This window comes from Haliaeetus leucocephalus, unplaced genomic scaffold, assembly GCF_000737465.1.
Source record: "Haliaeetus leucocephalus isolate CR32 unplaced genomic scaffold, Haliaeetus_leucocephalus-4.0 Scaffold848, whole genome shotgun sequence".
Lineage (NCBI taxonomy): Eukaryota > Metazoa > Chordata > Aves > Accipitriformes > Accipitridae > Haliaeetus > Haliaeetus leucocephalus.
In genome coordinates this window covers 14,312,554-14,338,693 of record NW_010973284.1, presented here as the reverse complement: position 1 = coordinate 14,338,693, position 26,140 = coordinate 14,312,554, and the positions used below count along the sequence as shown (strand labels likewise).

The following is a 26,140-nucleotide window of genomic DNA, read 5'->3' as shown; positions in this document are numbered from 1 at the left end:
AGGAAGTGAGACTAAAATTGATGTAATTTTCTAATGTTCGTCCATGTCAACCACCAAAAAAGAGAAGTAGCTACATAGTGTGTCTATGTTATTTTCACTCTTATATTTAGGAGGCAGGATGAGAAAGAACACAAAGAGTTAATTGGTGCTTCTTGCCTTCTTAGATGAACTTTTTCTCAGCTTATCGTCCTAGAGTTTTCAATGTAATATGTTCCATTTTAGAAACAAAGCTGAACCCATGCCAAAGAAAAAAGTAGTAGCAATTGTTTGGCAGCCTTACTCCTCAGCTCTGTTGCAACCTAAATTAAATAACAGCAGGCAAATCGTGTGTATCTCTCATTCTGCACTAGCTATAGTAGGAAATGATACAGATCCAATTAATCTGTGCCAATAATGAGTCACACCATATTATTTATAGGAATGTTATGGTGTGCTTTTCTTAGAATACTAAATTGCCTTTCCCTTGGATTTCTGCACTCTGTTCTGTGGCTGGCTAAAGGTAGGCTAAAGGCAGGCATGGCCCAGAGCCAGAAGCTGAGCATCATGTTGGTTTCTGTTACTTTGGTTTCGATTCAAAATTATATAGTAGGAAGGTGGTGTTTTGAATGGTAGGCCTTTTCACTTGATTATTAGTGATCAAATCATTTGTCATTCTCTTCCTAATGATTGGGCTGTTGATGCGAACTCCACTGAAGTGGAGATCTGTGTGACTAGCAGAAAGGTTTTGGTGTGTTACACGCATAACACAGACTGAGAATCCTGTGCAGTCTCCTGACAGGGCCATTTCTCAAACTATGGGCTATGACCCCCTTTATGATTAAAAGGAAGTCACAAGTGTTCAAAGAATTTATCTGTTAGTATAATTAATGATAGAAGATAAAATTTAGAAAGAAATTTCTTTATTACACAAATCTGTACAATCAAAATGTGTCCTTTTTCCTCCTTGAATATTTCATCTTGAGATTCTATCCCCTGATCAGCCCTGTGGAGTATGCGCAAAGACAAGTGACAGGTCATGTATCTAAAAAGTCTGAGAAGCACTAAAACTATCCTGCAATTGCTCAGCTTAACACTCTCAATTTCCCCCTTCGTATGTTGCCCTAGGTGATTCCTCTGCAGCTCTTCTGTGAGCTTCTCTCCCCTTCTACCCTCTAACTTAATGACCTGTCCTCACTCCATCTCAAAGTTTCCTTGTGTCCCTCCTCCTCCCATTCTTTGAGACATTTCACCTGAAAGGACTATCACATTACAGGACTCTAAACCTGCTTACTCTGCCTTGATTTTTCATTGCAACCCATTTTGTGTGCATTATAGATAGCAGTTACAGAAGAATTGCAGAGCAGTAACCTGACATTAATTTGATCAAGATGTTTAGCTTTCTTTTAAATTATGCTATATAACAGTTCAACAATTGAGCTTACACAGTTACATAATCTTAATGTGAGGCTGAGTCTTGATGTTCTTATAAAGGCCTCTATCACCCTTGAAAACACCATTAATGTTTTGGTTCTGATCTCCGAGTGCATTGAAGTCATGAGGAGTTTTTTTCCACAGATTTCAGTATCCTTTGGTTTGGGATCTTTCTCACTGAGAGCCATGCAGCAACCCAGAGTGTCGTCTTCTGTAGCCTCTTTTCTCCTCTACCTTAAAAAAATGCCTGTAAATACTCAGTCCTGGCTTAGACCAAAACAAGAAAGCTGGCCAGGCTAACCCAGGGATTGCCTCACAAAAGCTGTCCCAAACTACCAAGGTATCAAAAGTATTCAGACAGCTTTCCCTGCCTGTTCATTTTCCTTTTCCTATGGTTTCTGTGTGTTCCCTCATGCTGGCCAGAAGCAGCAGTGCTGAAATGCTGACAGATAAGCTTCATCTGGGTTATTTCTGGCTCTGCCATGGGTTGTAACTGTATATCAGCTCACATGAAAGGCCTTTTCTTGAGAGATTTCCGTTTCAGGAGGAAAGCCTAAATGATTCTGGATACACACTGTTCCTGAATTACCAGTCAGACATTTTCACTAGTTCTAGAGAGAAGCAGGTGGGTGCTCACCATCTGTTCAGACAGAGGTTTTGATGTGCATCAGTAAATCCAAGTCAGAGAGAACAGAGTTCTGCTATGTTTTGTCTCAAAACATTCAAGATGGACATGGAAGTCACAGACATTTTTGAGGGGAAAGTAATCTTACAACGCTCTGAAAATCAGTCATGATTGCATGCCCTGCACTATAAACCGTCACCCCAGATGTAAGGTTCTCTATAACTCAGAAATGCACTCTGAAAATGCAGATTGTTTTTCTCTAGGCACTGCCATAGCAGTGTACGAGTTTCCTCTGATGCCAGCCCAGCCCAGATGCCACCAGGAAAGCTGTTGTGTCTCATCCTCCCACTGCATACTGCTGTAAAAGAGCCTGGCTCCGTCTTCATACTTACCTAGCTCTGGCTTTAAAGTGGTCATTGGTTTCAGGTTGTTATTAACTGGTTTTAATTTTATTTTCCGTAGCCGAACAGTCATGGTGTTTAGAATTATGGAAATAACCTCCCAAGTCAGCATGGATAAAATACTCTTTTCCATTTTGCTCATGATCTATTTTAAGGATTTTCATTTGCTTGTAAACTAATGCATTTAGATTTCCAATCTTAAATAATCATTTCCGAATGTTTTGGCAATAAATATTTGCTATATTGTAATACAATAATATAACAGGTTATCTTTGTTTGTCTAGTGGTTATAAAAAGTCAATTTACAAGAGAGATTTTAGTCTTACAAGAGACATTTTAGTCTTACAATAGATCAGTTCACTATGCAAGATTATAAATTGCTTTTAATCTTGCCTCAAACTGGTTTACTAATCAAAGAACTTTACCTGTTTTGGAGTCTTACTAGCAAGCTGGATTCTTGCATATACAGCTTATAATATGCTCAAAAGCAAGCACTCCATATAACCAGTGCTCATCTAAATTCTTCTAAATATGTGTCTGTTGCATGCATATAAAGTGGATCGAAAAGAGAGCAGAAAATATCAGCCTGCAAGCTGGCTCCAACAGAGACCCTGAACGTTTTGTATTTTGTTTACATATTTTTCAAAAAATCTTTCTTCTTAAATCTGTATTTCAGCAAATCAGAAACTTATTTTATTCTTTGAAGCTTTATTTCACACTTAACATACAATGAAAATTGGTTTTCATTCTAACAAAACATGTTTCCCCTCTCCTAAAGCTTATGTTGCATCTCCCTGATGATAACCAAAAATAATGCATAATTAATATTCCAAATCACTTTTTCAATATTCAGGGGCCAAGAGGTCTAGACGGTCCTCCAGGAGAACCAGGAACACAAGGCATTAAGGTGAGTGCTTGCATTGCTCAGTACTATACAAAACATTGAGACAGACCATAACAGATAAGAAAAGAAAACAAACAAAAAACAACCCAGCATGTCAGAAGCCATAAAGTTCCATTTAATCCAGGAGGATATTTGCAAATTTCTGCCTTCTTGAGGTACTTTCTTATTATGATACAAGCCCATCTAAGCCTGAATCTGCACTTTCTGCAGTTACCCAGCATTTAAACTGATAGCAACTGTATGCAGCTTATCTAGCAAATGCATATAGAATTCACACATTGTTGGTTATTTATCAGGGAGAAAGAGGTGATCCAGGAAAGAAAGGAGTTCCAGGGCTCATTGTAAGTATTAGAGCCAATCTTTGTAGTAAGCCTTAACACAGTTACTACTAATTTCTGAGCTATGTTTGGAAATTATCTGAAGCCCGCATTGTCTTTCAATATTTGTCTTTGACCAGGGTAAAGCTGGAAATCCAGGAGAAAGAGGAGATCAGGGTGTACTTGTGAGTATGAAATTCTCCAAAAAAAATTCCACAAAATCTCATGCTTTGTTTCACACTTGGATATGAGGGTATTTGTCTACTTTAGAGCAGCTGGAAAACTCTGACAGTACAGTTTGTATTTACTCATACAAAGAATTGGGCAGAAGAGTAAGTGTGAACATGGTCTAGTCTGCTACAAACAGAATACAGTATGACAGCAAATTGCAGCAGAAGAAATGACTGTTCTAGTTAGTAGGGAGGTCCTAGAAGTTGCTTTGGTTTTTTTAGTTTTATTGTAGTTTTAAGGGAGAAAGTCATTCTGACATAGAAAATTAATTCTTTGATAGATTTTAGAGTAGATGTGTACTATCAATGTTGGGACAAATGTAGAAAAATGTGTAAAATGTATGCCACCTGTATAGAAGAAAATTCCTCCTTTTAGGGCTTCTTTCAATGGAAATCTAACATGTTCTATCTAAGGCTTTCTTTTACAAAGAAGGTTACTAGTCAGTCCAAATTGTATTGGATTTTCCATAAGGAAGGAAGCAGAAAAGCAGAAACAAAGCAGTAAATTGAGACTCAAAATGTTGGTTGTCACTGTACTTCTCTTACCTCTTCTGCTCAGATTTAGGAGCTTGTTGCCTCTCATCTTTGACACAATGGATTTTCATTTCCTGTTCATTCACTAGGACTTTTAGATGTATTTATATATACAGAAATGAATGAATCAAAACCACATTAGGTTGAAATGATGGGAATTAGTACATTTATTGCAAAGTACAAGATACTGCTCTATTACTCCCTCAGCTACAGTTTCTAGAAGAGAGTATGAGACATATTCTATGAGCCAGGTTGAGCAGAAAGAAAAGTGGTCTGTGAGCCTTACTGACCATCTCAAATAGAGTTTGTAGGGCAGGACACTCATAACATTGTGTTTAGGCCCAGTTTGTGCACAAAAGCAGCACATGAGTCTAAGGAGAATGATGAGGAACTGGTAAATGGTGGGTCAGCTAAGATCAATCCCTACGTAAAAGACACTGAGGAAGGATTTTTCAGGGCTCCCTCACCTGCCACAGGAGCTAGTGATGTGGCAATGCATGTCATCCAGAAGAAAAAGCTGCACGTATTTCTTGGGTGTTTCTGAGCAAGTTATTGAGTCAGCAGAAATAAGAGAGGAAGTGGCTTTTCACAGAATATGAAACAGCTTGTTTCCAATGATTTTTTTATTTTATTTTAATCTTCCAGGGTTTGCTTGGGCCTCCCGGAACCACAGGAGACAGGGGACCAATGGGAGAACCAGTAAGTTGACCCTTATGCCTGCTTAAAAATTTTTCATGTATTGTACTGAATTCCCTGGTAACTCAAGCTCCATTTTACCAAGATTCAGTGTTGCCAGCTGTGGTTAGGTAGGAATTGTGGGGTAATTGTTCCAAAACTGCAGGGCTAGAGTCTGCCTCCCTTGCTTAATGTAACTTGTTCATAACGAGACCTGTTAAGCATGTTGGGAAGCACTGTCGTAAGGGGTGCACAACATAAGAGAGCATGACAGAATCTGGACCACAATATTATGTGGCTTTACACTGCATTGAGGTAGACATCTATGTTATGGATTATGTAAATGTATGTGCCAATACAGATATTAGTGGTATTTTTTTCAGTCAAAGTTTAGGATAGTTATTCAGGAACTCGGGGACCACATCTGTTTGGCAGGTTAAATTTTCAACAAAAAAGAGACTGTTATAATAAACCTCAGACATTCCTCTGCTGGATGGATTCTTGTTCTGATTGTTATTATTTCAAAGCCACACTCACTTTTATATGGCTAATATTGTAACAGAAGATCATGCAGAATCTGCAGCAAATATATGCGAAGTTCTGCAAGGTGTAGCCATGACAGGAATAGTATTGCATCACCATCTCTGGGGGTAAATCAGATTATATAAATTCAGTGGAAGAGTGTGTGGTGTCCTAGGGGGACTTGGGAGAAGGCTGCCATTTTATAGTGCAGAAATCTAATAGAGTTGTCAAAAATTGTGTGTTTTCATTGCTTCTGAAAAGTTATTTTGCACATCAAATGACATATAGTTAATTTAAATCTTGTACTTTCTGTCAACAGTTCACTTTCGTTATTTCTACTAATTACTATTATTATTTCTAATATTATTAAACATTATTTCTACTAATCTATAGGCTGGCATGCTTACAGAAAGCCATTGCACACTTTTGGGGGCTAGAAAAACACCAACATTTATTTTGGTAAATTTTCTTTTGGATATAGTTGCCTACTTGAGCTCCCAACTTGTAGGAGTGGCAAAATGTTTCAACAGAAAATGTATTCTCTAACAGTTATTATTGGATTCCTGTTACTTCGTCTCTTTCATTTATTTTATCTAATCTTCAGGTTGTGACATGTGAGAGCCTTACAAAGCAAGGCTTACATAAAGCTCCTGCCTTTTTCTGGTCAAGTTTGAATTTTCATATATATAGAATGACTATCAGTCTTATCTAAGTGGTCTATTCTTGAGCAATGTACATTTCTGTTCTCATTATCGTAGAATCTACACGTACAGTGTCTCAAGTAAGAAGAGCTTATCCTGTGAACGGGGTACCACTTCTTTCAAGTGCAGAAAGAGTAAAATGTCTTTGGAAAATAGTCTGTGGAGCTAGTGATGAAAATGACACAAGATGTTACGAAATGAAACCTGTGGCTCTTTTTAACTGCCCATCCAAGCAGCTTGATTTCATCTTCTGTCAGCTGGTCACTACATGAAAGCCAGCTGCTGAAGCAGTTTCTCTGGCCCTGTCATTAGTTCTGCACAGAGCACAAAACCCCTAATTATTGGTGGAGGAGCAGAGAAACCTAAGCAATTAGAACTATTTGTAGTAATGGGCTTGATCTAAATTACACTTCTACTTTACCTACTTGTCAGACATTTCAGTAAAATCCTTCTTTGCAAATTCCCTGTTGTTAATGGTTAAAAGGAGTCCCTATATTGCTATAAATTTTTGGCTTCTGAAATTCACTGAAAGTCTCAGGGGAACGATACATTACCAGTCCAGCAGAATTAGCTCCATAGTAATATTATGAAGAAATACTTGACTTGTGAATCAAACTTAAGCTTTGTGACACTTGCCTAGTGGAATGCCATGGAATTGCTGCATATGAAAACTGATGGGCTTAGTTTAGGACAAGTGAATTCTCAATGGGAAATTAACTGCAGTTTAAGCTGTTCACGCTTAAATGAAGCTATAGTGTAGAATACATGCATCTGCTGAAATCTTCTTAATAATATGCAGTTTACATTGTTGTTCCAAGGGAAGAATATACTTGCATTATCACTGCCAAGTTATCAGGAGGAGCAAAACCATATGCATAGACTGTAAGAGGAAGTGAAACAAAAAAGAGTAAATATTTGCTTAAAAGGCTTCTATCATAAATATGGGTAGTAACATCTTTCTTTTACATGAGAATAATAGATCAACAAATTTTTTTTTAATTTAGAATGTACTTAAATACAGATGAGTCCCAAAGGGGTAAATAGATATGAACTTTCTGAAGGTTCAAAGCCTGGATACATCCAGAGGGTTGATTTGTCTTGACATACATTCATAGTGGCTATGGAATCAGCTGTAATCTGTTACAGGCAACCTCTACCCCCCCAGCACACAAATCCCTCTCTGTGGGCAGAGAAGGACAATCTAACATGTGCAGAGAATTTGAGCATGCCGCTTTAGGAAATGATCCCTACATGTTACTGCGAGAACATATTACTTATGGTAGGGCTTACAAGAAAATGCTCATAGTATAGTTACTAATATTACTGAAAAGGCTCCAGCTTTTAGCCCATTATACCTCAGTGATTCTCCTGTATAAACACTGCTAAATCCATAGTGAAGCACACAGTACTTGTTTTCAGTTAATTCCATATCAGACTGTAGGCTTTTCCACAAAGCAAACCAGACAGTCTAACAAACCTTAATTAAACAAAGTCTCAGTTAATCAAGAGGAGAGCTTAGTTTAGATAATAATTTACTTTTGGTCTAAAAGAAGAAACATCTGTGCTATTATGTGAAATCTGTTATTTCAGTCTGTCAAGAATGGCAGTGAGGTCTGCAGTACTGTATGCCATCATGGTACTTGTATACACTATTGGATTCAGGAGGAAAGACAATGAAATGCACTTCTTTATGCCAACTGGAAGAGTTCTGAAGAGACAAAGTCAAGCCTATTCAATGTAATTTAATGTTAATTGAATGATGCATCCAAAATTCTGTTTAATGCCAGGGTCCAAGAGGACAACCAGGGGATGCTGGCCCTATTGGAGAAATGGGTTTTGAGGTAGGCTTTTAATCATTTATGTAGTAATTACAAACACTTAAGCAACTGAATAAGCCTGGACAAGGTGTTTAGAAATTTATTTTTTTTTTATTACCTGCAGCTGACTTCAATACTATGAGCTGCTGAGAGGCTCTTTTAAAGCAGTTACAAAAAAAAAAAAAAAAAAATTTTTTTTTTTTTTGGAAGCACCGTTCTCTTTGCAGTTAGACAGTAGAACAGCATTAATCATATGTCCTTGGAAATGGTAGATGAAGAAAAGCAGCTGCAGGCAGTCGTCTTGCTAACTTTTGCTTCTATTTTTTGCTTTGTTTTTAATATCTCTTTGAAAGAAATATGACAGAATGTATTAGCCACATTTGCAATGAAGTAGCTGAGGGATGAGCTAACTTAGAACAGAAGGGATTTGGCTAATTCAAAGAAACGCGCTTCCTCAGTCACCCAAAATCCAGTCTTCTGACTGACTATTAAAGAAAGTTTTAAATGTAAACTTTGCAAGAAGCAATCTGATACCATTAACTCTTTAAGGGATGAAGAGTCCAAAAAGGGCTTTGTTCTCCAAAGGCTCTATCTACTTGGCTCCAAGCCTAAACAGTGATGAAGTCAGATTTACAAAAGATAGATGATTGCTCAGCCTGCTAGTAATTTATGATGAGAGGTACTGACTTAGTGGTACTCCTGAGTCTTCAATACATTCCTAACCCACGGTGCAGTTCCTGAGCTCCTCCTATACCCTCCTTTTTCTTCTTCTGTTGGGCTCTAATAAGAACAAAGAACTGTGTTGTCTTAATTTGATTTTTCAGAAATGCATCTTTCCCAGTGTCTCATGCCATTTTTCTGCTTCAATTTTGGCTGTATTAATTGGTGGTTGCAAAATTATTATCGGTGACCATGTGTAACGGTAGCTCTTGTACCATGCAGGGACCTCCTGGCCCTGAAGGAGAACCTGGCCTGCAGGGAGAACCAGGCGCAAAGGTGAATGTTGAAATTATTCTCTCCTGTGCTGTTTAAATTTTTAAATTTCCATAAAAGCAAATCAGAGTGATCTGATTCATTAGCCAAGTAGGTAGTGATAGAGGAAATGAGCCATTAAGAAATATCGTTATTGTCATGATGACTACATTATCTGTAAACCCCGTCATAGTTAGGAATATTGTCCCTTAAAATCCAATTACTTATTTTTATTGTGATATTCCAGGGAGACATTGGACCTGCTGGGAAGACTGGAGAACCAGGTGACCAAGGTTTAAGGGTAAGCTATGGATGCAAATCTTCCAAAAAGGAAAGTATGTTATGAATGTGTCAGGAATGCAGGTTGAGAAACCTCGATTTATCAGAAGAATTCAATAAGAAGCTATTTTCTGATAACTTCTTTTAAAAAAAATTAAAGTTTGTAATATTGTAGCAAGTTAAAAAGAGTATTGATTATAGTGTTGAAGTATTTCTACCCAAGTGTCTCATGTCACTGAGAGACATAAACTAGTGGTTTGAGCATGAAGGTAAATCCAAGGGTGTCCAGCCCAGCTATTAAGATGACAGCACACAATAATGCTCTGTACAGATACCCACTCTAGGTGAGATAATGGGAACATTATAATCTCAGCAGAGTAGGGTATCTCGCTGTATCACCATCTAAAGCAGCTGATTTGCTTCTGGTGCTGTGGATAGCTCATTTGGCACTAGATTTTACCAAGCACTTGTGCCCCTGCTTATTTTTCCTGTGCATCTTACCCCCCTAAACTGACCCAAACAGTTGCCTGCCTTTGAAGGCTGAAAAAACCTTGTAAAGTGCTAGAAACAGATTTTATCCAGGACACTTTTAAAAGAGCATAATCTATATGCTTTCAGACTTAAGTCATACCGTTGAGCTCTCTCATCCTATTGCTGTCATCTTTTGCTCCTGCCCAAAATCTCCAGCGGGGTGCATTCCACAATTCTGTCTGTACTTGAAGAAGGGTAATTCCTGGTACTGGTCCACAGCGGGTGCTCTGGTCTTCCATACCACTATGTCTGAAATACTATGTTATTAGTATAGGGCAGCTCATATCTGCTTTTTTGCTACCTGCATCAAAAGTTGCAAGTTACCACTGCCTTTACCTAAGAAAGGCAAATATTCTAAAATGCCATGGTGCCAATGCTGTTGGTAAATGAGGAGTTTTTCATGGCCCTAAACTCAGTCACTAAACATACCAGTGTGGTAGTTATCCACATAAACATGAAAGTTTCAGGATAGAATAAGTATATTTTTGAGGTTACTGTAATCACATGTTCTATACTCTGAAACCAAACAATCTCAGTGCCACTGTCCAAATCTCCAGTGTTATATGGACATAGTATTGCCTTACTTTTCTAAAGTTGATCATCTTTTCTGTTTTCCTGTGTTTGAGATTCATAGGGCTGTGACTCTGTCACTGCAAATCAGTGAAAAATTAAGACAAACTATAACAGCAACATAAAAGTTGTCCAAAAGATCATAAGCGTGTGTAAAACTAGCCTGAGTTCTTCCAAGGCAATACTGCTATGTTGAGAAGTTTAGGCAATAACTTTGTTTTCAACTGTTCCCTTCTATAAGGGTGAACCGGGACCTCCAGGTGAAGACGGTGTTCAAGGAAAAGATGGCCCAAAGGTACATTCAGTTTTTGTAGCAGATGTAAAGCAGTCATACTAGCTTAAGGACCCAAATATCTGGTTTTTTCTCCTATTTCATCAGGTCAACAGGGCCCAGTTAGTTTTGACGTAAGAAGGCCTGTATATTATAGGCTTTCCTGTGCCTTTTGGGCACATACCTAGTCTGCAAGGGCTGCAGAGTTGAATGGCTTGATGGAGAAATGCAAGCTGGAGAGCTGAGGACAGTTTATTTCTGTGGTGACTATCATGCTGGAGAGCGCAAGCCCAGGGCTGCTCCATTCCCTGCATTGGATCAATGCTCTGCCAGGGACTGTGGCAGGTGCCAGGATAGGGGGTGTCACAGAGGATACCCTCAGGTAGTTGGCGATGGATGAGGCAAAATCTGGCTGTAGGAGTGTATGGATGAGATAGAAAGGGCTTTACCATAACTTGGAGCCTGATCTGAATTTGACTGGTAAGATTTCAGTCAGCTTTAGTTTGCTTTTTGTCAGACTTGAAGATTCAGAATTCGTTTTTCTCAAGAATAAGTAATTCTGTAGCAGCAGCTTGACTAAGCTTTATTTTTTGCTTTGTTTTAGGGAGACCCTGGAGACCAGGGACTTCTTGGAGAAGGTGGTGAAAAAGGAGAGATGGGGTTACCAGGAATTGCTGGACCCCCTGGTGAACCTGGCATAATGGGCATTCCTGTAAGTGTTTTCAGGTTTAAGTAGACTTTTTGTTCATTTGCTTTTTGTAATTATTTTCTTTTTTAATTTTGCTTGCTGCTTTTATTTTTGATTTTTCTGATTTTCTATTGCAATTAGAGATGACCATCTTTAAATTAGTTTGCCTTCCTTTTCTATGTGGTTCAGCTTTTCAGGGTTGGTAGAGAGAGGAGAGAAATGTTTTTCCTATCTTGAATCTGGTACCTCTTAGCAGATAGCGATTCCTCACCACTTGTCATCCAGATGCATACACCACACAACCTGGAGCCTCTCACTTCAGATCTTTCCTCTCCAGACAACGTTCTGTCATTAGTCTCTATCCTCACCTTCATTTGGAGACTGTGAGCAGTCTCAAGGTGTTAGATCATTCTTTAAAATTTAAAAACACCCAAGAAATTGGCAAGATGCATATACTAACATAAATTGTGCTGTAAGATCTTTTGTTGTTTTGGATCACTTTCCCTACTCATGGCTTTGTTTACTGCCTTAGGTCTATCTAGTTTTTAGTTCAGATTAAAAGTTCCTTGGGGCAAAGAACTGCCATTTTTGAGCAGCTTGTAAATGATGAAGCATTAGACCTTAGAGCATGCAAGATTTGGGTCCAATTTAAGATTCTGTGCTAATGTTCTCACCACATACATGCTTAGCTGTCATTCCTTTTAATAAACCTTATCAACAAAAGGAATGTCTAAAAATAACATTTCTAGAAAAAGTGATATCCTGAACATTAAGGTTTCTTTAGTTACAAAATTATTGCAGCACAGACACCAACAGCACAGGATTCCTTAAAGTGTTGGTGTGGATTATAGCACCTTCTCTGGTAAGGCAGGTCAAAAGTAACCTAAAACCAGCATCACAAGATAGATATCAGATAATCCAAATTATTCCTGCTGTTGATTCCTGGTCAGTTGGACGGCCTGCCTTTCCTAACAGTGGTCTTTCTACACAAGGTGTTGTAAAGACGATGTTATGGATGCTGTCCCTCCTGTGCTGGAACTGACTTCCAGAAATGAGGGTCTATCATGCCAGGTGGCACTACTTCAGATCATGATTCTGTGCTGTGGTGTGATGTCATTTCTTTGGTGGACCTTCTCTTCTTACCTTGTCAATCACTCTGTAATGAGGCATATACTATAAAAAACAAGGAGAGGGAAGAAAGAAGGAATTTCTTCATTATTTCATTTTGTTCTTAAAAGACATTTATTCTTTAACTAACTTAATTTTGGTGCCTCTGTGAAAAGAATTAAATAAACATATCATGAGAGCACCAGTTGCCATAGACAACTGAAACAGAGATTGCAGATGGAGAGAAATGGCAGCAAACATACACAGGTCAAATAGCAAATTAAGTTTAGGATCCATCTTCAACATTGTTAGATCAGTTCACGTATCTGTTCTGGCATCACTCCTAGCAGCTAAAATCTATCTATAAAATCTATTTGGCTGAAGTTTTATGCAATTTCTTAATGTGAACTAATATTTTGGAGCACAGTTTCCAAAGCAAGTACGTAGCCTCAAGTCAGACTTCAGATTAAATTCCCTTACCAAAAATCATCACGTTCTCATTCATAGCCCTCTGGCTGCCTTCTCTGTAGCTTTTACGTGCTGATGAAGTCTGAGTAAACATTAGTTGGAGGGCCAGCTGTCAACAGCTGTGAGCGCTGTCCCCTCTGTCCTCTAAGCATCAGTGTTACAATCTGCTGTCTTTAGTCCTGGTTTCTTCACAGTGAATTACTGTCTTAGTGAAGAAAAAAAATGCTCTTTTAGTTGTTAGCACACTTAGTGTGCTACAGAACAATTTTTGTTTCTGATACAATGATGTCACCCTGACTATTTTTTTCTGTTTTGGGGTGGCAGTTCTGGAGAAGCTTGTGTTTCATACATTGAAATTGTCATAAAACAGCTCAGCCCTGGCATATCTACATTGTATGTAAATATACTTGTATAAAATAAACATCAGCAGTGCTGCTGTGCCTCAGTGAGACAGGCAGGTCTGGCAATTTGATGTTTGGGAGGAGGAGGTTAGCAGGGGATTTTTCACATTCTGTTCCACACATTCCAAGGGTGGCTGCAGAGCTGCCTCCCTCCCTACTCATCCTCCCTGGTGAGTGTTCACATCATGGTTTTGGTTTGACTTCCTTCTAGGGATGCGGACAGATCATAGCATCCTGGTCTAAACATGGAAATTGGTTTCCTATAATGAATTGTCTGAGGGTTTTATTGGGGGTGAGGGCAATATTACATTTTCTTTAAACAAAAGCTAAAAAGCAACAAATAAGCTTCACAAATCAGTTTAAACTATATTTACCCTGGCTTATCACTACAATGACTCAAAAAAACCCAAATGTATCTCCCTTTATCCAAAACTGAAGCTAAATTACCTCCTCTAACTCACAGTGCTTTGGGGTAAATTGAAACCAGTGAGCAGTGGACCCATCCAGCCCTTTGGGAGGGTCAGTTTTTGAAATGACCTAGAGGGCAGCAGGGCTGTAGCTCCATAGCACCCTTCATCTACAGGCAGCACACCCAATTACACAGTCACCAAGAGGCGGGCAGTGGTAGGCACCAGCACTTACTGAGTTAGGTCTCTGCTCTACAGCAAGTTGTGTCAGGGCCCTGCTTTCACACTTGACAGCCCCAAGGTTTTCTTAGTTTTCCTCTGGTTGAGTATTGTATTTCTCTAAATCCAGTGGTTGTCTTGAACCAGTTTTATTCCTAAAGTATTATTTTCTGCGTGGACAAGATTTATTGGGGTTTTTTTCCCCCCTATTTTCAGTGCATTTCCACTAGTTCGATAAGCGATCCCTGATGCTTGCCCACTTGTTTCTGCTGTACCTTGAAACAGTCCTACTAACTTGCTCACAGCCACAGTTAATGAGATTTTTCCTCCCACCTCTCTGCATTAGAAAAGCCTCCTTAGTTATCCAATTTGGAGCACAGTTTAAACATGTTTCCAGGCCTTTCTCAATCATTTCTTTTTCTCTCTCTAATAAATGTACAGGGCCCCGAAGGAACACCAGGAAATCCAGGTCAGAGGGGCCGTTTAGGAAAGAAGGTAGTATTTTTCATCTTTCCCAGTTCTCTTTCTTTTATCTGAAACTTGAATTTACATTACAAAATAATTCCATTGAACCAAGTCTATCCCTGTTTTATGTCATGCTTCAAGCCAACTTTTTTTTCTTGCTAGCCATAGTAATTAGAATTGTCATCATTCTGCAATCAATAACGTTCAGGACCTTAGGAAATGTAAATTTGTATCAGGATGTGATTTTGCAACTCAGAATTGTTCAAAAAATGTCAAGCTTTGCCTGAAACAAAACAAATAATAGAAAGGCTTTAGCAGAGGTTTTTTTTTCACTGCAGAGTTCTGTGTTCAGACATTCTAAGAACTACAGTAAATTACATATGTAAATGTAATACTATTAAATAATGCTGTTATATACTTTGGTTAACAATAAACTGCATTCTGAAACTTAGTATTAATCTCTTACTATTTTTAATACAATAACACCAACAGGGGGAAAAGGGGCAGCTTGGCCCTCCTGGAGAAATTGGACCTGCTGGTGACTCTGGCCAACCTGGAGAAATTGGTCCCAAAGGTGCAAGAGGAACTCGAGGTCCCTTGGTTCGTAGAAAACATGCTTATTTAAGAGCTCATGTACTTCTGTTTTAGCAGAATCGTGTTTCTCCATGGGAAGAGGCAAGTCACAGCTGTAGCACATATAAATATTTTTTGAGGTAGCTGGAGATGCAGGCAATGTCCTTCCCAGCATGTATATCCTGATGCATGCCCTAGTCTTTCAGCATCAGAATGAGACCTGTGCACCTTTCCAGACAGAAGCCCAAACCATGGAGCTGGAAGGAGTCATCTCATGCTCTGGTCAGGTTCCTGATCTGACAATCAGAGGAGCAGGATGGCAGGGCATGCCATGGAATACTCATGCCCCACAGTCCACATATAACCTCACTGCTGTGGCTGTTTCTTAAACCTTTCCAGTTCCAAGAACAGAAACCATGGGGTTTGCTATTATATAAAATAAGCCTTAGCCATGGCTGAAACAAAGCATTTCAGATGAGGACTGCTACTCTTATTGAATGGGAACCTGATCCAAAGTTAACTGAATTAAGTGTATTTCCATTAATTTTGAGCTCCTTTCATCACAAGCTCCCCAAGCTTGCTCCACACTGTATGACAGATGCACAGACACGCGCAGCCTCTGCACTAGTGAGGTAACTTGCCCATCTCACTGCTCCAGGGCCCAATCCTGTGGCCACTGAATGCAGCACTATGTCCCTGAACGCATGAAGTACAGAAGTAAAGTAACTGTCTAATGGCCAATATTTTCAAGAAAGGACTCAATTTCTTAAGGTGAAGACCACCCTCAGCTTCTCTTGGCATACTTCACATTTATAAACAGAGTTCCTCCACACCTCTGAAAGCTCAAATCCTTTTGATCTTAATTATGCACAGGGATTGTACAGTTAGGACTGAAAATGTTGACTGTTTTTTCCACAGAACAGGGAAAAGCCCAGTATTCTTTACCAAATGAAGTTGGACCTAACAAGAAAGTTGTGTGTGGTTCTCAAATCTCAATATTTGAAGATTTTTCGAAGTGATCACTTTATAAAGTAGGCATTGTTGTAACATTTTACAAGGGAGTTCATTTTTCTATCACTGATTATTGCATTTAACAGGGACACCTAGGAGGAATGGGACCTGAAGGAGAGCCAGGAATTACAGGCTATGGGGTGAGTTTTTGTACCAAATTCATGTACGCACACATTCCTGAGTAAGTCTGTGGTACTCTAAATAATTTCAAATGTCACGGGTATCTGTATCTAGAATACACAAATATCTTTAGGAGTGTCAGATACTCACATATGTTTATAAGACACGTGATTGCCTACTCAGAAGTATTAGCCTTAAGCAATGATGGCTGGTTTTTGTGAGTTCACTAGCAGTTGTTTTTTTACCACAGATTTGAAACCCTTCTTTGTCCAATGTATCTCACCCCTTGTGAATAAAGTTCCTATAAAACTACTACAGCTATTCATTATAAAGCGTGTTCAGCAAACACCACCACCTCTGCTTCCTGTCTGGCCAGGCAGTTTCCATTGCAGTAACAGAAACTGATTGAATGAGGTTAGTTGAAGGACATGAAGATATTGTGGTTTTCACTGAAAAATAATTATAATCACCATCATAGATAGATTGAGTCCTGCTCTTAGATCAGACTGCCATGTCTTTTTCTGAACAGAAACTTCCATCAGTGGCCCTAACCCTGAAGCAAGAACCAGCCCTGCTCCCCTCACCTGCATCAAGCCCTTCCAGAACCTTTGGTTCCCCACTGTGCACAGAGTTTTTCCTGCACACAACACATTTTCTGCCTGGGCCAATTAATTCTATGCCACATCACTATTTAGTATTATTAGTGAGCAGCAAAAAAAGAGTAGTAACAAGCAGCTAAAAGAAAGTTTGGGATTAATTATTTATTTAATTATTTGTTTTGGAAGTAATTTTTGGTTTGTTTGTTTCTTTAGGGTCACCAGGGTCCTCCAGGGCCACCAGGGCCCCCAGGACCCAAAGGAGAAAAGGTATGAAGATCAATTATAATGTCTTACAGTTTGAGTAATTATAAGGGGAGGAAATGTTACTGCATGTTCACTGTTTTCCACAGCATGCAGCAAAAGCCACTGTTTGCGGTATTTATTAGTATTGTGAGAGAATATGAAAAATGCAAAACTGGGAAAACAGATCATTCAGAGGCAGAGTTCTGAATTATACAGTTGAAATGTTTCAGGTTTTAAAACACAAGGTACCCATTGTAAGAAACACATTCTATTGTATCCGATAGCACCACTGCCCTTAGTGAGCACTTCTGACAGAAATAATCAGTGCAGAACCAGCTAAGTATTTACTGAGCTCTAAGCCTGTGAGTACACCCACGGGTTTTGCTGAAAGTCCAGCTAAGATGGACAAAAGTCTGTGCTTAGTATAAGGGGCAGGATATTGCCTCAGTGCTGCTATTTTAGTGTCAAATTCTTTGTTGTTCTTTTAAGCCTCAGATCCTGCAAACAGATTTGTATGCTGACTGAAGTCTGTGTGGCCCCAAGCAGGTAGAGGGATTCCCTTCATGAAGATCAGTTTCGAGTTGCACCTGACAGAGAAATACAGTCTAACATTAGGGCCAGTTTTTCAATGAATACTACTAATAGGCAATTAGTGGTTGATGTTATAAATAGGTTCTGATACAATTTTCAGAAACAATAACTGAAAACTAAATTGCTGGGAACTAAGTGTCTAGCTTGCTTGGTCACTAATGAAAAAGCACTTAGGAAAGTCTTCATTGTATTTAAAATGTGAGCTTCTTTGCATTAAATATTGGTAAATATCATCTGGAATAGATAACTTTTTGTCTATTAGTTTGGAGGGCAGTTGTTTCATATTTAAAATTTAATGGAGTTCAGGCTGAATGTTGGAGTCTTCTGTACACTTGTTTGTCTATATTAGGTATATTTCTCAAAACAGTGGAAGAAACTTTCTTTTTTCCTCTTGTCAAATATCCTGTTTATCCTTTTTTTCATTAAATAAAAAAATGATTACATGGACATCATTCAGATACTTTTCTTTTTACAGCAGCCTTTGAGAATAATGCAAATAGGGTTTTTTGTCTCAAAGATGTTTAGGTGCATGTTAAAATTGAGTTACCATTTCCACTGTATTAAAACCATAAGCATTATATTCACTTTTAGCATCTATACAGTATGCTCTCTGGGTGTTTATTAGCATTTGAACATGTGTGCATTGTAGACGAGGTTGAATTTCTAAGTTAATATCTTTTAATATTTATCTTCATTTTAGGGTTACCCAGGCGAAGACAATACAGTCCTTGGACCACCTGGGCCCATAGGTGAACCAGTAGGTCTTTCTTTCTCAAAAAAGTTATATTAATGCCTCTCAAGACTGGAGACAATGCAGGTTCTTTCTGAAACTTTATATCACTCTCTCAGGAGTCAGTACCCCCTTGTACAAAAATGTAGAATGATGGTCCTTTAATCGGTAATCCCTCTCTGAAAAATGCAGTCATGTGCTCTTTCCTGCTTAAGAGTATGTGCCCTGTGTTCAATAACACTAATGCCATTAGTCTGTGTTTAGACCAGCACATTTTGGAACAGAATTTTACCATCTCTGTTTATCCTGAATTATACCTAATTGCTTTACTAACCGGAAATATGTTTTAACTTATTTCATTATCACTACAGAACTAATTTAGCTGATTTAGAGAGCGCTGCACTTTGTAACCGTTTTTTACTGAATTCATAGTCGTGAGGATTTGACATCGTGGGATATCTCTCTGCAGCAATTACGAGATGACTTTTTTTTTTTTTTTTGGACATGTTCAAAACATTATTAGAAGTATTCCATGTTCAGGCTTTGATTGTGCCAGAAGTAATACTTGTACAGTCTACTTCTCTTCAGATTAACCTTAATATTTATACCTCACCTCCTCAAAAGGCAAGACTATAAGACCCTGATGTAACTGAAGACAGAGTCAGGACTAGGTTCTTATATTATGGTAATGCATGAGAGAAGAGACTTCAGCCAATTCTGTTGTAGCTGAACTGGCTTTATAATGCTGACTGCTCAAATGTTGCAAGCAGGGCCCTTCCACCTTGTGGATTGCCTCTAGGAAACATGCCGTGAGGCTGCTGAAACCTTGGAGAGTATACAAGCAGTTGCATAATAGTATCTGTTGGTGGATATGCACTAGAAATGGCTAATTATTAATTTGTGAACTGTAAAGACACATTGCAGTTAGTGATGCCTGGCCAATTTTTCATTATGTGCCTTTACTTAAGACAGGTGGGAAAAAAGCAGTCCCTTACTATTTCATCTAATGATTGGCTGGATGTCTTTTGGAAAGTCTTGGCCATTCTTACTTTCTATGGGCATGATTTTCTATCCCATCATTTTTCCTTTGACTGAGATTTGGTCCATTTGCAGCAATGAGAGTTAAAATTCTGAGGAAAAATCCCATTTCTTGTGGGTCTTTCCCTAAAGTAGAGCTACTGAGGTGTATGAATACAGCAGGAAGAACCACATGACTCACAAAAATCATGTTATTCCCTCTGCTCCTGTGCAGTTCTCATATGTGTGAGGCATGCTCAGGGATTGAAATTGCCTTTTTATTAGAACGGACTTAAAGCAGATTCCGAGTACAGCAAGTCATTTCAGAGAACAACCCAATTTTGTCTTACAGAAACCATAAGCGAGTTTTCCTTGCATGTCTTGAAAACAAAGTCTCTTCATTTATTCATGGAGATTTTTAATTCAGATATCGTACATATACAGGTATAAACCTGGAGAAGTTCTATTGAGGTCAATACTCCTTTTTTATTTATGTCCATGTAAGATCTATCGTCTAGCTTCTAGTCTTCAGTTACAAAAAATTTTAGACAGTGGCTCCTGTCTGACTGCAATGCATTTTATTTAGGAAAAAATTGTGTTTGTTCCTTTAGACAAGCCAACTTTAGTGTTTGTAATCCTCAGTTCCGTCTTGTCGGTTAGTCTGTTTTGAGAGAAATCCCAGCTTTCTTTTTGTACTTCACTGCAGCATTATTTCACTTCAGCTGTTATATTTTGTTCTTTGTTTTTCTCTCTAGGGTCCTAGTGGTGAACGTGGAGATAGAGGAGAACCTGGTGATGAGGGCTATAAGGTAATACCTCTTGCTAAACAATTCTGTGATTCTGGAATACTGAATGAATTAACATTTTTCTCTGAAATTTAAGCACTATTTAATTGTAAATTTAATCCTAATAATTACTCCTGAATTGTATTCAGTCTTTCAGCATGTAAAGTTGTATGGTAACTCATGCTAATCACTGATGCAGTTTGTTTGCTGAAATACAAAAGAGTCCTTGACACGAAATATCCTGTTTAAGTTACACAGATAATACAGATAGACATAGTAATAAATCAATGAACTGAATACGATCTATGCTTACAGAAGAGCAGAAATGTTTAAACAATATGTAATTCCCACTTGCAGTTTGGAGTAGAGAATTTAAAGAAAAGCTCCCTAAGGTCTGATCTCGGGAGAGCTGAGCATACTTTATTTAGGTCACATCAGTGAATCTGGGGCCACCCAATACCTCCCAAGATGGGCTTTACAAGGAAATCTATAGCTCACTGAACACGCCATCCTGAGTTACTTATATTGCAATGTTATATTTTCTGCTTCCCAGGGTCATATAGGTCTTCCGGGGCTTAGAGGACCTATTGGACAGCAGGGGCCTCCAGTAAGTGTTTCGAACAAGTGAGATTTCTCTATTGGCTGTTGAAAATGTGTTTTCTTCTACATTCAAATGATTCTTTTTATTTATTTAATATATGTTCTTTCCAAAGGGAGAGCCAGGTGAATTGGGAGAGCAAGGACCAAAAGGAGAAAGAGGTTCAGAAGTAAGTAGAAAATGTAAAGCAAAACTGCACTTATTTGGAGTTCGTATGTTTTTACTGTTCACTGACTATCACTGGAAAACGGTTATATAAGGCTAAAACTCAGTGTTTGAGTTTCTTTTTCATACCTGCAGGGACAATAAAAATATAGAATGGAAAATTGCATAATGATCTGGGATAGTAAATATGTGTTATTTGATAGGTAAGTGGTTTTACTTTGGAGTAATATAAAGCATTATGAGAGGCTGTTTTGGAAACATTTGAGTAATATTCAATTACACCCCTAAATGGAGTTCCTTGTGGCAAACTAGCTCTGGAAGACACCCAGGATTTTACTGCTCTGATCTGTAAATTAGCCTTCTGGTACTGCACTGCACCAGGTCCACAGACCTGGAAGTTAAGGAATTTGCTACAGAATGGTAGAGGAGTAATGACAGAGCAAGTAATGAAAAAGATCAAAGACTACATCTTTTGCTTTAGAAATAATAGTTCATCTTGGTGGTGTGTTGAAACTTGCCAAAAGTATTTTATATTCTCCCATGGGGTGAATTTCATTGGCTTTTGAGATTTACAAAGATTTACAGTAAAGGATTTCTTACAATACCAGTTGCCATTGCAATTTAAATGAGATATTTTGTCTGAGGGGTACCATAGTGCAACTCCATTAGAGTTTCAAAATTTTCTAGGTAAATACAAGAATCTGTAGTAGATTAGGAAATTGGGACATTTAGCAACAGAAAGGAAACATGATGCAAAGACATCGTCAGCATGTACTCTAGCCATGCACTTAGATATACTGCCTTTGACAAACTACTCGCAGCACAGGATAAAATCAGTCATTCCTTTGTCTTTCCCTTGGAGAATGTTTTCCTTGTGTTGCAAATGCCCCTCAGATTAAAACTACCATTTGCAAATATGGAACCAATATCCAACCTGGAGCAACCCATAAGAGCCTGAAGGTTTATGCAAAAATGTTAATAGTGAAAACATTCATACAGTCTTAACTCCAGTGGCATGACTGGTGCTGCTATAGCAAGCCTTGCAAAGCCAATCCCATAAACTGCAATGCTGAATCATCTGGGTTTATTTTATATGCATTCAGAAATGTTAATAAAAGCAATATAAAGTTCTTTGAATATACACATTCCAGTTCTGATTGGTGGACTTTTTTTATGCCTTTCTTAACAAAAAGGCATTAAATTAATGAATAGAACAAAACTTTGCTGATTTTGTCATATTTACATTAATTATAAAACATTTACTTTTACAATGACCTTAGCTTTTTCACTTTATTGCATGCTATATAATATTGTAGCATAGTAGTTTAGCATTGATTTTGCTTTAAGAACAGCATTTAAAATAATTAATCCAGAAAATCTTGGAAGCTTTTTTCTACTTGATTTGTGCTAACAACTGTTATTCTTGTGCCTGCTGTCCAAACGGTTGCATCTTTTAGAGGTAGGATAAAATTCATGACATAGATCTTTATATTCTGTGAAGAATATCCTATAAACAAATTCTCTGAGATGCTTTTGACCCATTCTGAGCTTTTCTTCCTTGGTGCTTGGCCTCCTGTGTCACTAAACTACTTAGGAGAATGTTACCTGCTATCATTATCACTCAGTTTTCTAAGACTACAGATTCCTAGATCAGTCAAGACAAAAAACAGGCTGGTTTTAAGTAAACTTTATGTTGTGTACATCTTAGATAAAAAGAATGTTCCTATACGTGACACTATTGTTTTCTAGTATTCTTTTCCACATACACTCAGTGTATCTACATTGCCTACTTTTCATGACTTCCCTTTTTAAAAGGTACGGGAAGTGCTGTAAAAGCATACTTCCTTACAGAGGTGTGGCCAATAGAGGAGAAATTGCCAGATTCATAGTGAAAAACTTCTTATGCCTATTGTTGTTGAAAAAGTTCCGAAAACTGCACTATACCAATTTGGGAAAGGGAAAAATATACAATTCTACCAAAAATGTATTCACTTTTACTTGAAAAACTTTCTGCTGTCTCCTGAAATGAAAATAATCTGGTCCAAAGCCAGGCAATGTGAACATGTGTACTAGAGGGGAACAATTCTCAGCTCTTCTTAGGGGACTGAGTTTAAGACATTTGTCGATTCACAAGTATTTGTAACTTTTAGGGACCCACAGGGAAGAAAGGAGCAACGGGTCAGGCAGGCAAACCTGGAATTTCTGTAAGTAACAAAATTCTACAGTCTATCTTCAGGTTATAAAACACAGAAAATAATAACTAATAAAACCAAAATAGAGTCATGCCAGTGGTACCAGAAAGTCTTAGGTTCACTCTAAAGAACCTTCTTACTATCCAGGAAGTGTAAAGGAACCCCTGTGAAAGTAAGAATAATTTTTGAAGCTGTGTTAAATTATACTGAATTATGCTCAGTTATTCAGCACATGGAAGTGAAGTGCAGCTAGTATAACAACAAGGTGCTTCCTGCTTGTAAAGTTACTTAATTAGATCATTTTTGCCTGTGGCTTGCAGTCCATGTGCAAGTTATCACATTATATTGCACAGAGCTGTACTACTGTTCACTCCTGGCTCCCATCAGTTCTTTGAACAGCTGCAGCCAGCAAAAGCGTGGATCCATACATTCGTGATGGATATGGCTGGCAGATCCCTTGAGGTTTACTCCTTTCCCTCACTTGCCCTGAGCTGAAATTTTTAATGTTCTTTCTTGAGTTACTGTAGAGAAGCAAACTTGCATCCCTTTCTCCATGAGGGAGAAGACAGAGCAGGAAGCAGTAGGTGTTCTGTAAACATAACCAAGAACAAAATGCATCAAGGCTAATTTGGTCCCCTAATAAATAGTACCACACAAGCCCATATTGTAAATAACTTTTACTACCTCACATCAAAACATTGTCAGTAACCAGAGAAATGCAGCTGCTTCACGGAGCTTGTACCTGCTAGGAACAAGGCAAAGTGCAAGGGCCTTTTGATGACAAGGAACTGTGTGTCTTCTGGAAATACTTGGCTCTTTCGTCTGGAGGACTGCAGAAAGTGTACGTTCAGCAGACAAAGGAAAAGAGGAAAAGGCAAGACATATGGCGAAGTGAGGAGAAGACAGTAGACTAGAACTTGAGGAAGTTTCAAAGCACATCCCAAGTGCAAGATACTTCAGCAACCAGAAGTTAGAAATAAGATTAAGATGGCATGCTTCTTATATTCTATGTGGCTGTTGTTAACCACGCTTCTTCAAACAAGATGTGCTGTAGCTAGCATATTTTAAATTTCTGAGAAATGCATTCATACAGAGATAATTGCAGAACTCCAAGCCCCTTAAGATAGTGTATTGCAGTCTAAAGTGAAATAATTGTGAAGAAAAAATCACCGTTCCTCTGGTGGATGTGACATGAGGCTTTTTTGTGCAAGTATAGCAACAGTTAGCACAAACTTGCCTTATTAGAAGTTTGTATGTATTTTTGATATGTTCAAATTTGAACAGCATATATTTGCAAATGTACAGTATAGAGTATCTAGTAAAAGGAAAGCTGAAAAGGTATATGGTTGGGCTTTTTACAGGGATAAATAGATGACTTTAACAGGTTTCCTTGCTTCAGTTTAAAAATCAACACTCTCAACCATCTTCCAGGCCTGGCACACAGAGGGTTCAGCCCCATGGTTTCAGCTGAAGTTGCTCAGATCCCACAACACAAGAAGTCTAAGGTTAAGCCAACAGCATTTTAAACCAAACATCCTAACTCAGAGCTCCCTCTACAAGTATTCATTTGTGTCACTGGGTCTGTTATTATGTAGGGTTTAGGAAATACTGTGACTGAAATCTAGTTCTCTGATGGTGAAGATGAAGAGAGCCAATGGTGCTATGTTTGATGTGAATTTGTTTCAAGGGAAAACCAGGCCCAGCGGGGCAGAAAGGAGCAGTTGGGTACCCTGGACCAGAAGGCATTCCTGGGAACTCTGGCAAGCCTGGGCTGTCAGGGAAGCCTGGCCCTAAGGTAAGTTGCTTTCCACATTGCCTCTCTTTATGTCATTTTGCATTACAAATTTTCTAAGGGTAGGGTATTTAAACAGAAGGAACCATTCTCAGTTCCTTGAGCATCTTGAAAATTAGACTGATTCTTTTGTTTTCTTTCTCTTTTGCTCCTGATATTCTGGTCAGGATCTAAAGTTAGCGTAAGTGTACTGTGAGAAGAACTATTTCATTAGCATATGTTAGTAGTAACTACAACTAAGTGAAAATGCTTTCTTAATTAGAGAGGCTTCACAGTTCTGTTCCTGAAAACAAGCCATAGACCCCAACTAAGGCTGTTTCCTCTCAGACTCTGAGATAATCCCATGTTTTCCTTATTGTCTTTGAACTGTAACCTATGTCTCTCAACCTAAGCAATTCTAAAGCTTTGCCCAAAACCAGTGAAAAAGAGTATTAGGTGTCTGAGGTACCTGGAAGCATTCTTGGAAACAGGTTTTTTGTCTGTCTGTTCTTTGCTGTGGGCCAAGGGTGGTGACCTGCTGCTTCTGGGAGCAGTGACAAAGCTCTTTGCCTATTCACTCCAGAGAAGAGGGAGAAAATTCCTATAGTTGTTCTCACTGTTGAAAGTCTGATCACTTTGATTTCAAGTATGGTATTTCTCAGTAGTTCTAGTTAGATGGACCAGTAATTGTTATAAAAGGATGCCAAGTTAGATTTAGTGTTAGGAATTATCCAAGGTGCCGAATGAGGCGCTGTTACAAGTATAAATTTCCTATCTGGTTGAACAAAGAGGAAGTTAAACAAGCTACCCGTAGGGGGCAGATGTACCTTATTCGAGCCTCTTCAGTTTCAGGTAATGTCCTACTGAACCTCTTCCAAGTACTTAAAATTATTTGGAGCTGGATTTAGGAGTATTACCCCAAAGAATTCTTACATTTTTGCCTTTCCACTCAAAATGTCATCCTTTGTATTAAAAAAGACTCCATTACTCCATAGTAACAATATATAGTAGCATTATAATTTGTAATAAGGAGAGGCTTGTAACTGATTTTTGCCACAATGGATAAAAAGAACAGAACTTTTGCTATGTAAGTTTATCAGTCCATCAGGCTATGAACCACGGTACTATATTCAAAAGCCCTGAAAATCACATTTAATATAAAAATCCTCTTTCATATAACACTTTTATTTCTATGAATGCTTAACCGAATGTCATATGAAATAAGAAAGAA

General features: G+C 38.4%; 1 protein-coding gene across 1 annotated transcript in view; it reads left to right on the top strand.

Annotated features, from left to right (window-relative positions):
• COL24A1 (collagen, type XXIV, alpha 1) overlaps positions 1 to 26,140 on the top strand; it is a 147,775-nt gene that overhangs the window by 102,689 nt on the left and 18,946 nt on the right. Inside the window, exons 29-46 of the mRNA XM_010582747.1 lie at positions 3,290 to 3,343; positions 3,798 to 3,842; positions 5,067 to 5,120; positions 8,107 to 8,160; positions 9,079 to 9,132; positions 9,356 to 9,409; positions 10,730 to 10,783; positions 11,364 to 11,471; positions 14,491 to 14,544; positions 15,007 to 15,114; positions 16,185 to 16,238; positions 17,031 to 17,084; positions 18,352 to 18,408; positions 20,154 to 20,207; positions 20,737 to 20,790; positions 20,897 to 20,950; positions 23,097 to 23,150; positions 24,826 to 24,933. Coding sequence (XP_010581049.1) covers positions 3,290 to 3,343; positions 3,798 to 3,842; positions 5,067 to 5,120; positions 8,107 to 8,160; positions 9,079 to 9,132; positions 9,356 to 9,409; positions 10,730 to 10,783; positions 11,364 to 11,471; positions 14,491 to 14,544; positions 15,007 to 15,114; positions 16,185 to 16,238; positions 17,031 to 17,084; positions 18,352 to 18,408; positions 20,154 to 20,207; positions 20,737 to 20,790; positions 20,897 to 20,950; positions 23,097 to 23,150; positions 24,826 to 24,933 — 1,128 coding nt within the window. The remainder of the gene's footprint in view (positions 1 to 3,289; positions 3,344 to 3,797; positions 3,843 to 5,066; positions 5,121 to 8,106; positions 8,161 to 9,078; positions 9,133 to 9,355; positions 9,410 to 10,729; positions 10,784 to 11,363; positions 11,472 to 14,490; positions 14,545 to 15,006; positions 15,115 to 16,184; positions 16,239 to 17,030; positions 17,085 to 18,351; positions 18,409 to 20,153; positions 20,208 to 20,736; positions 20,791 to 20,896; positions 20,951 to 23,096; positions 23,151 to 24,825; positions 24,934 to 26,140) is intronic.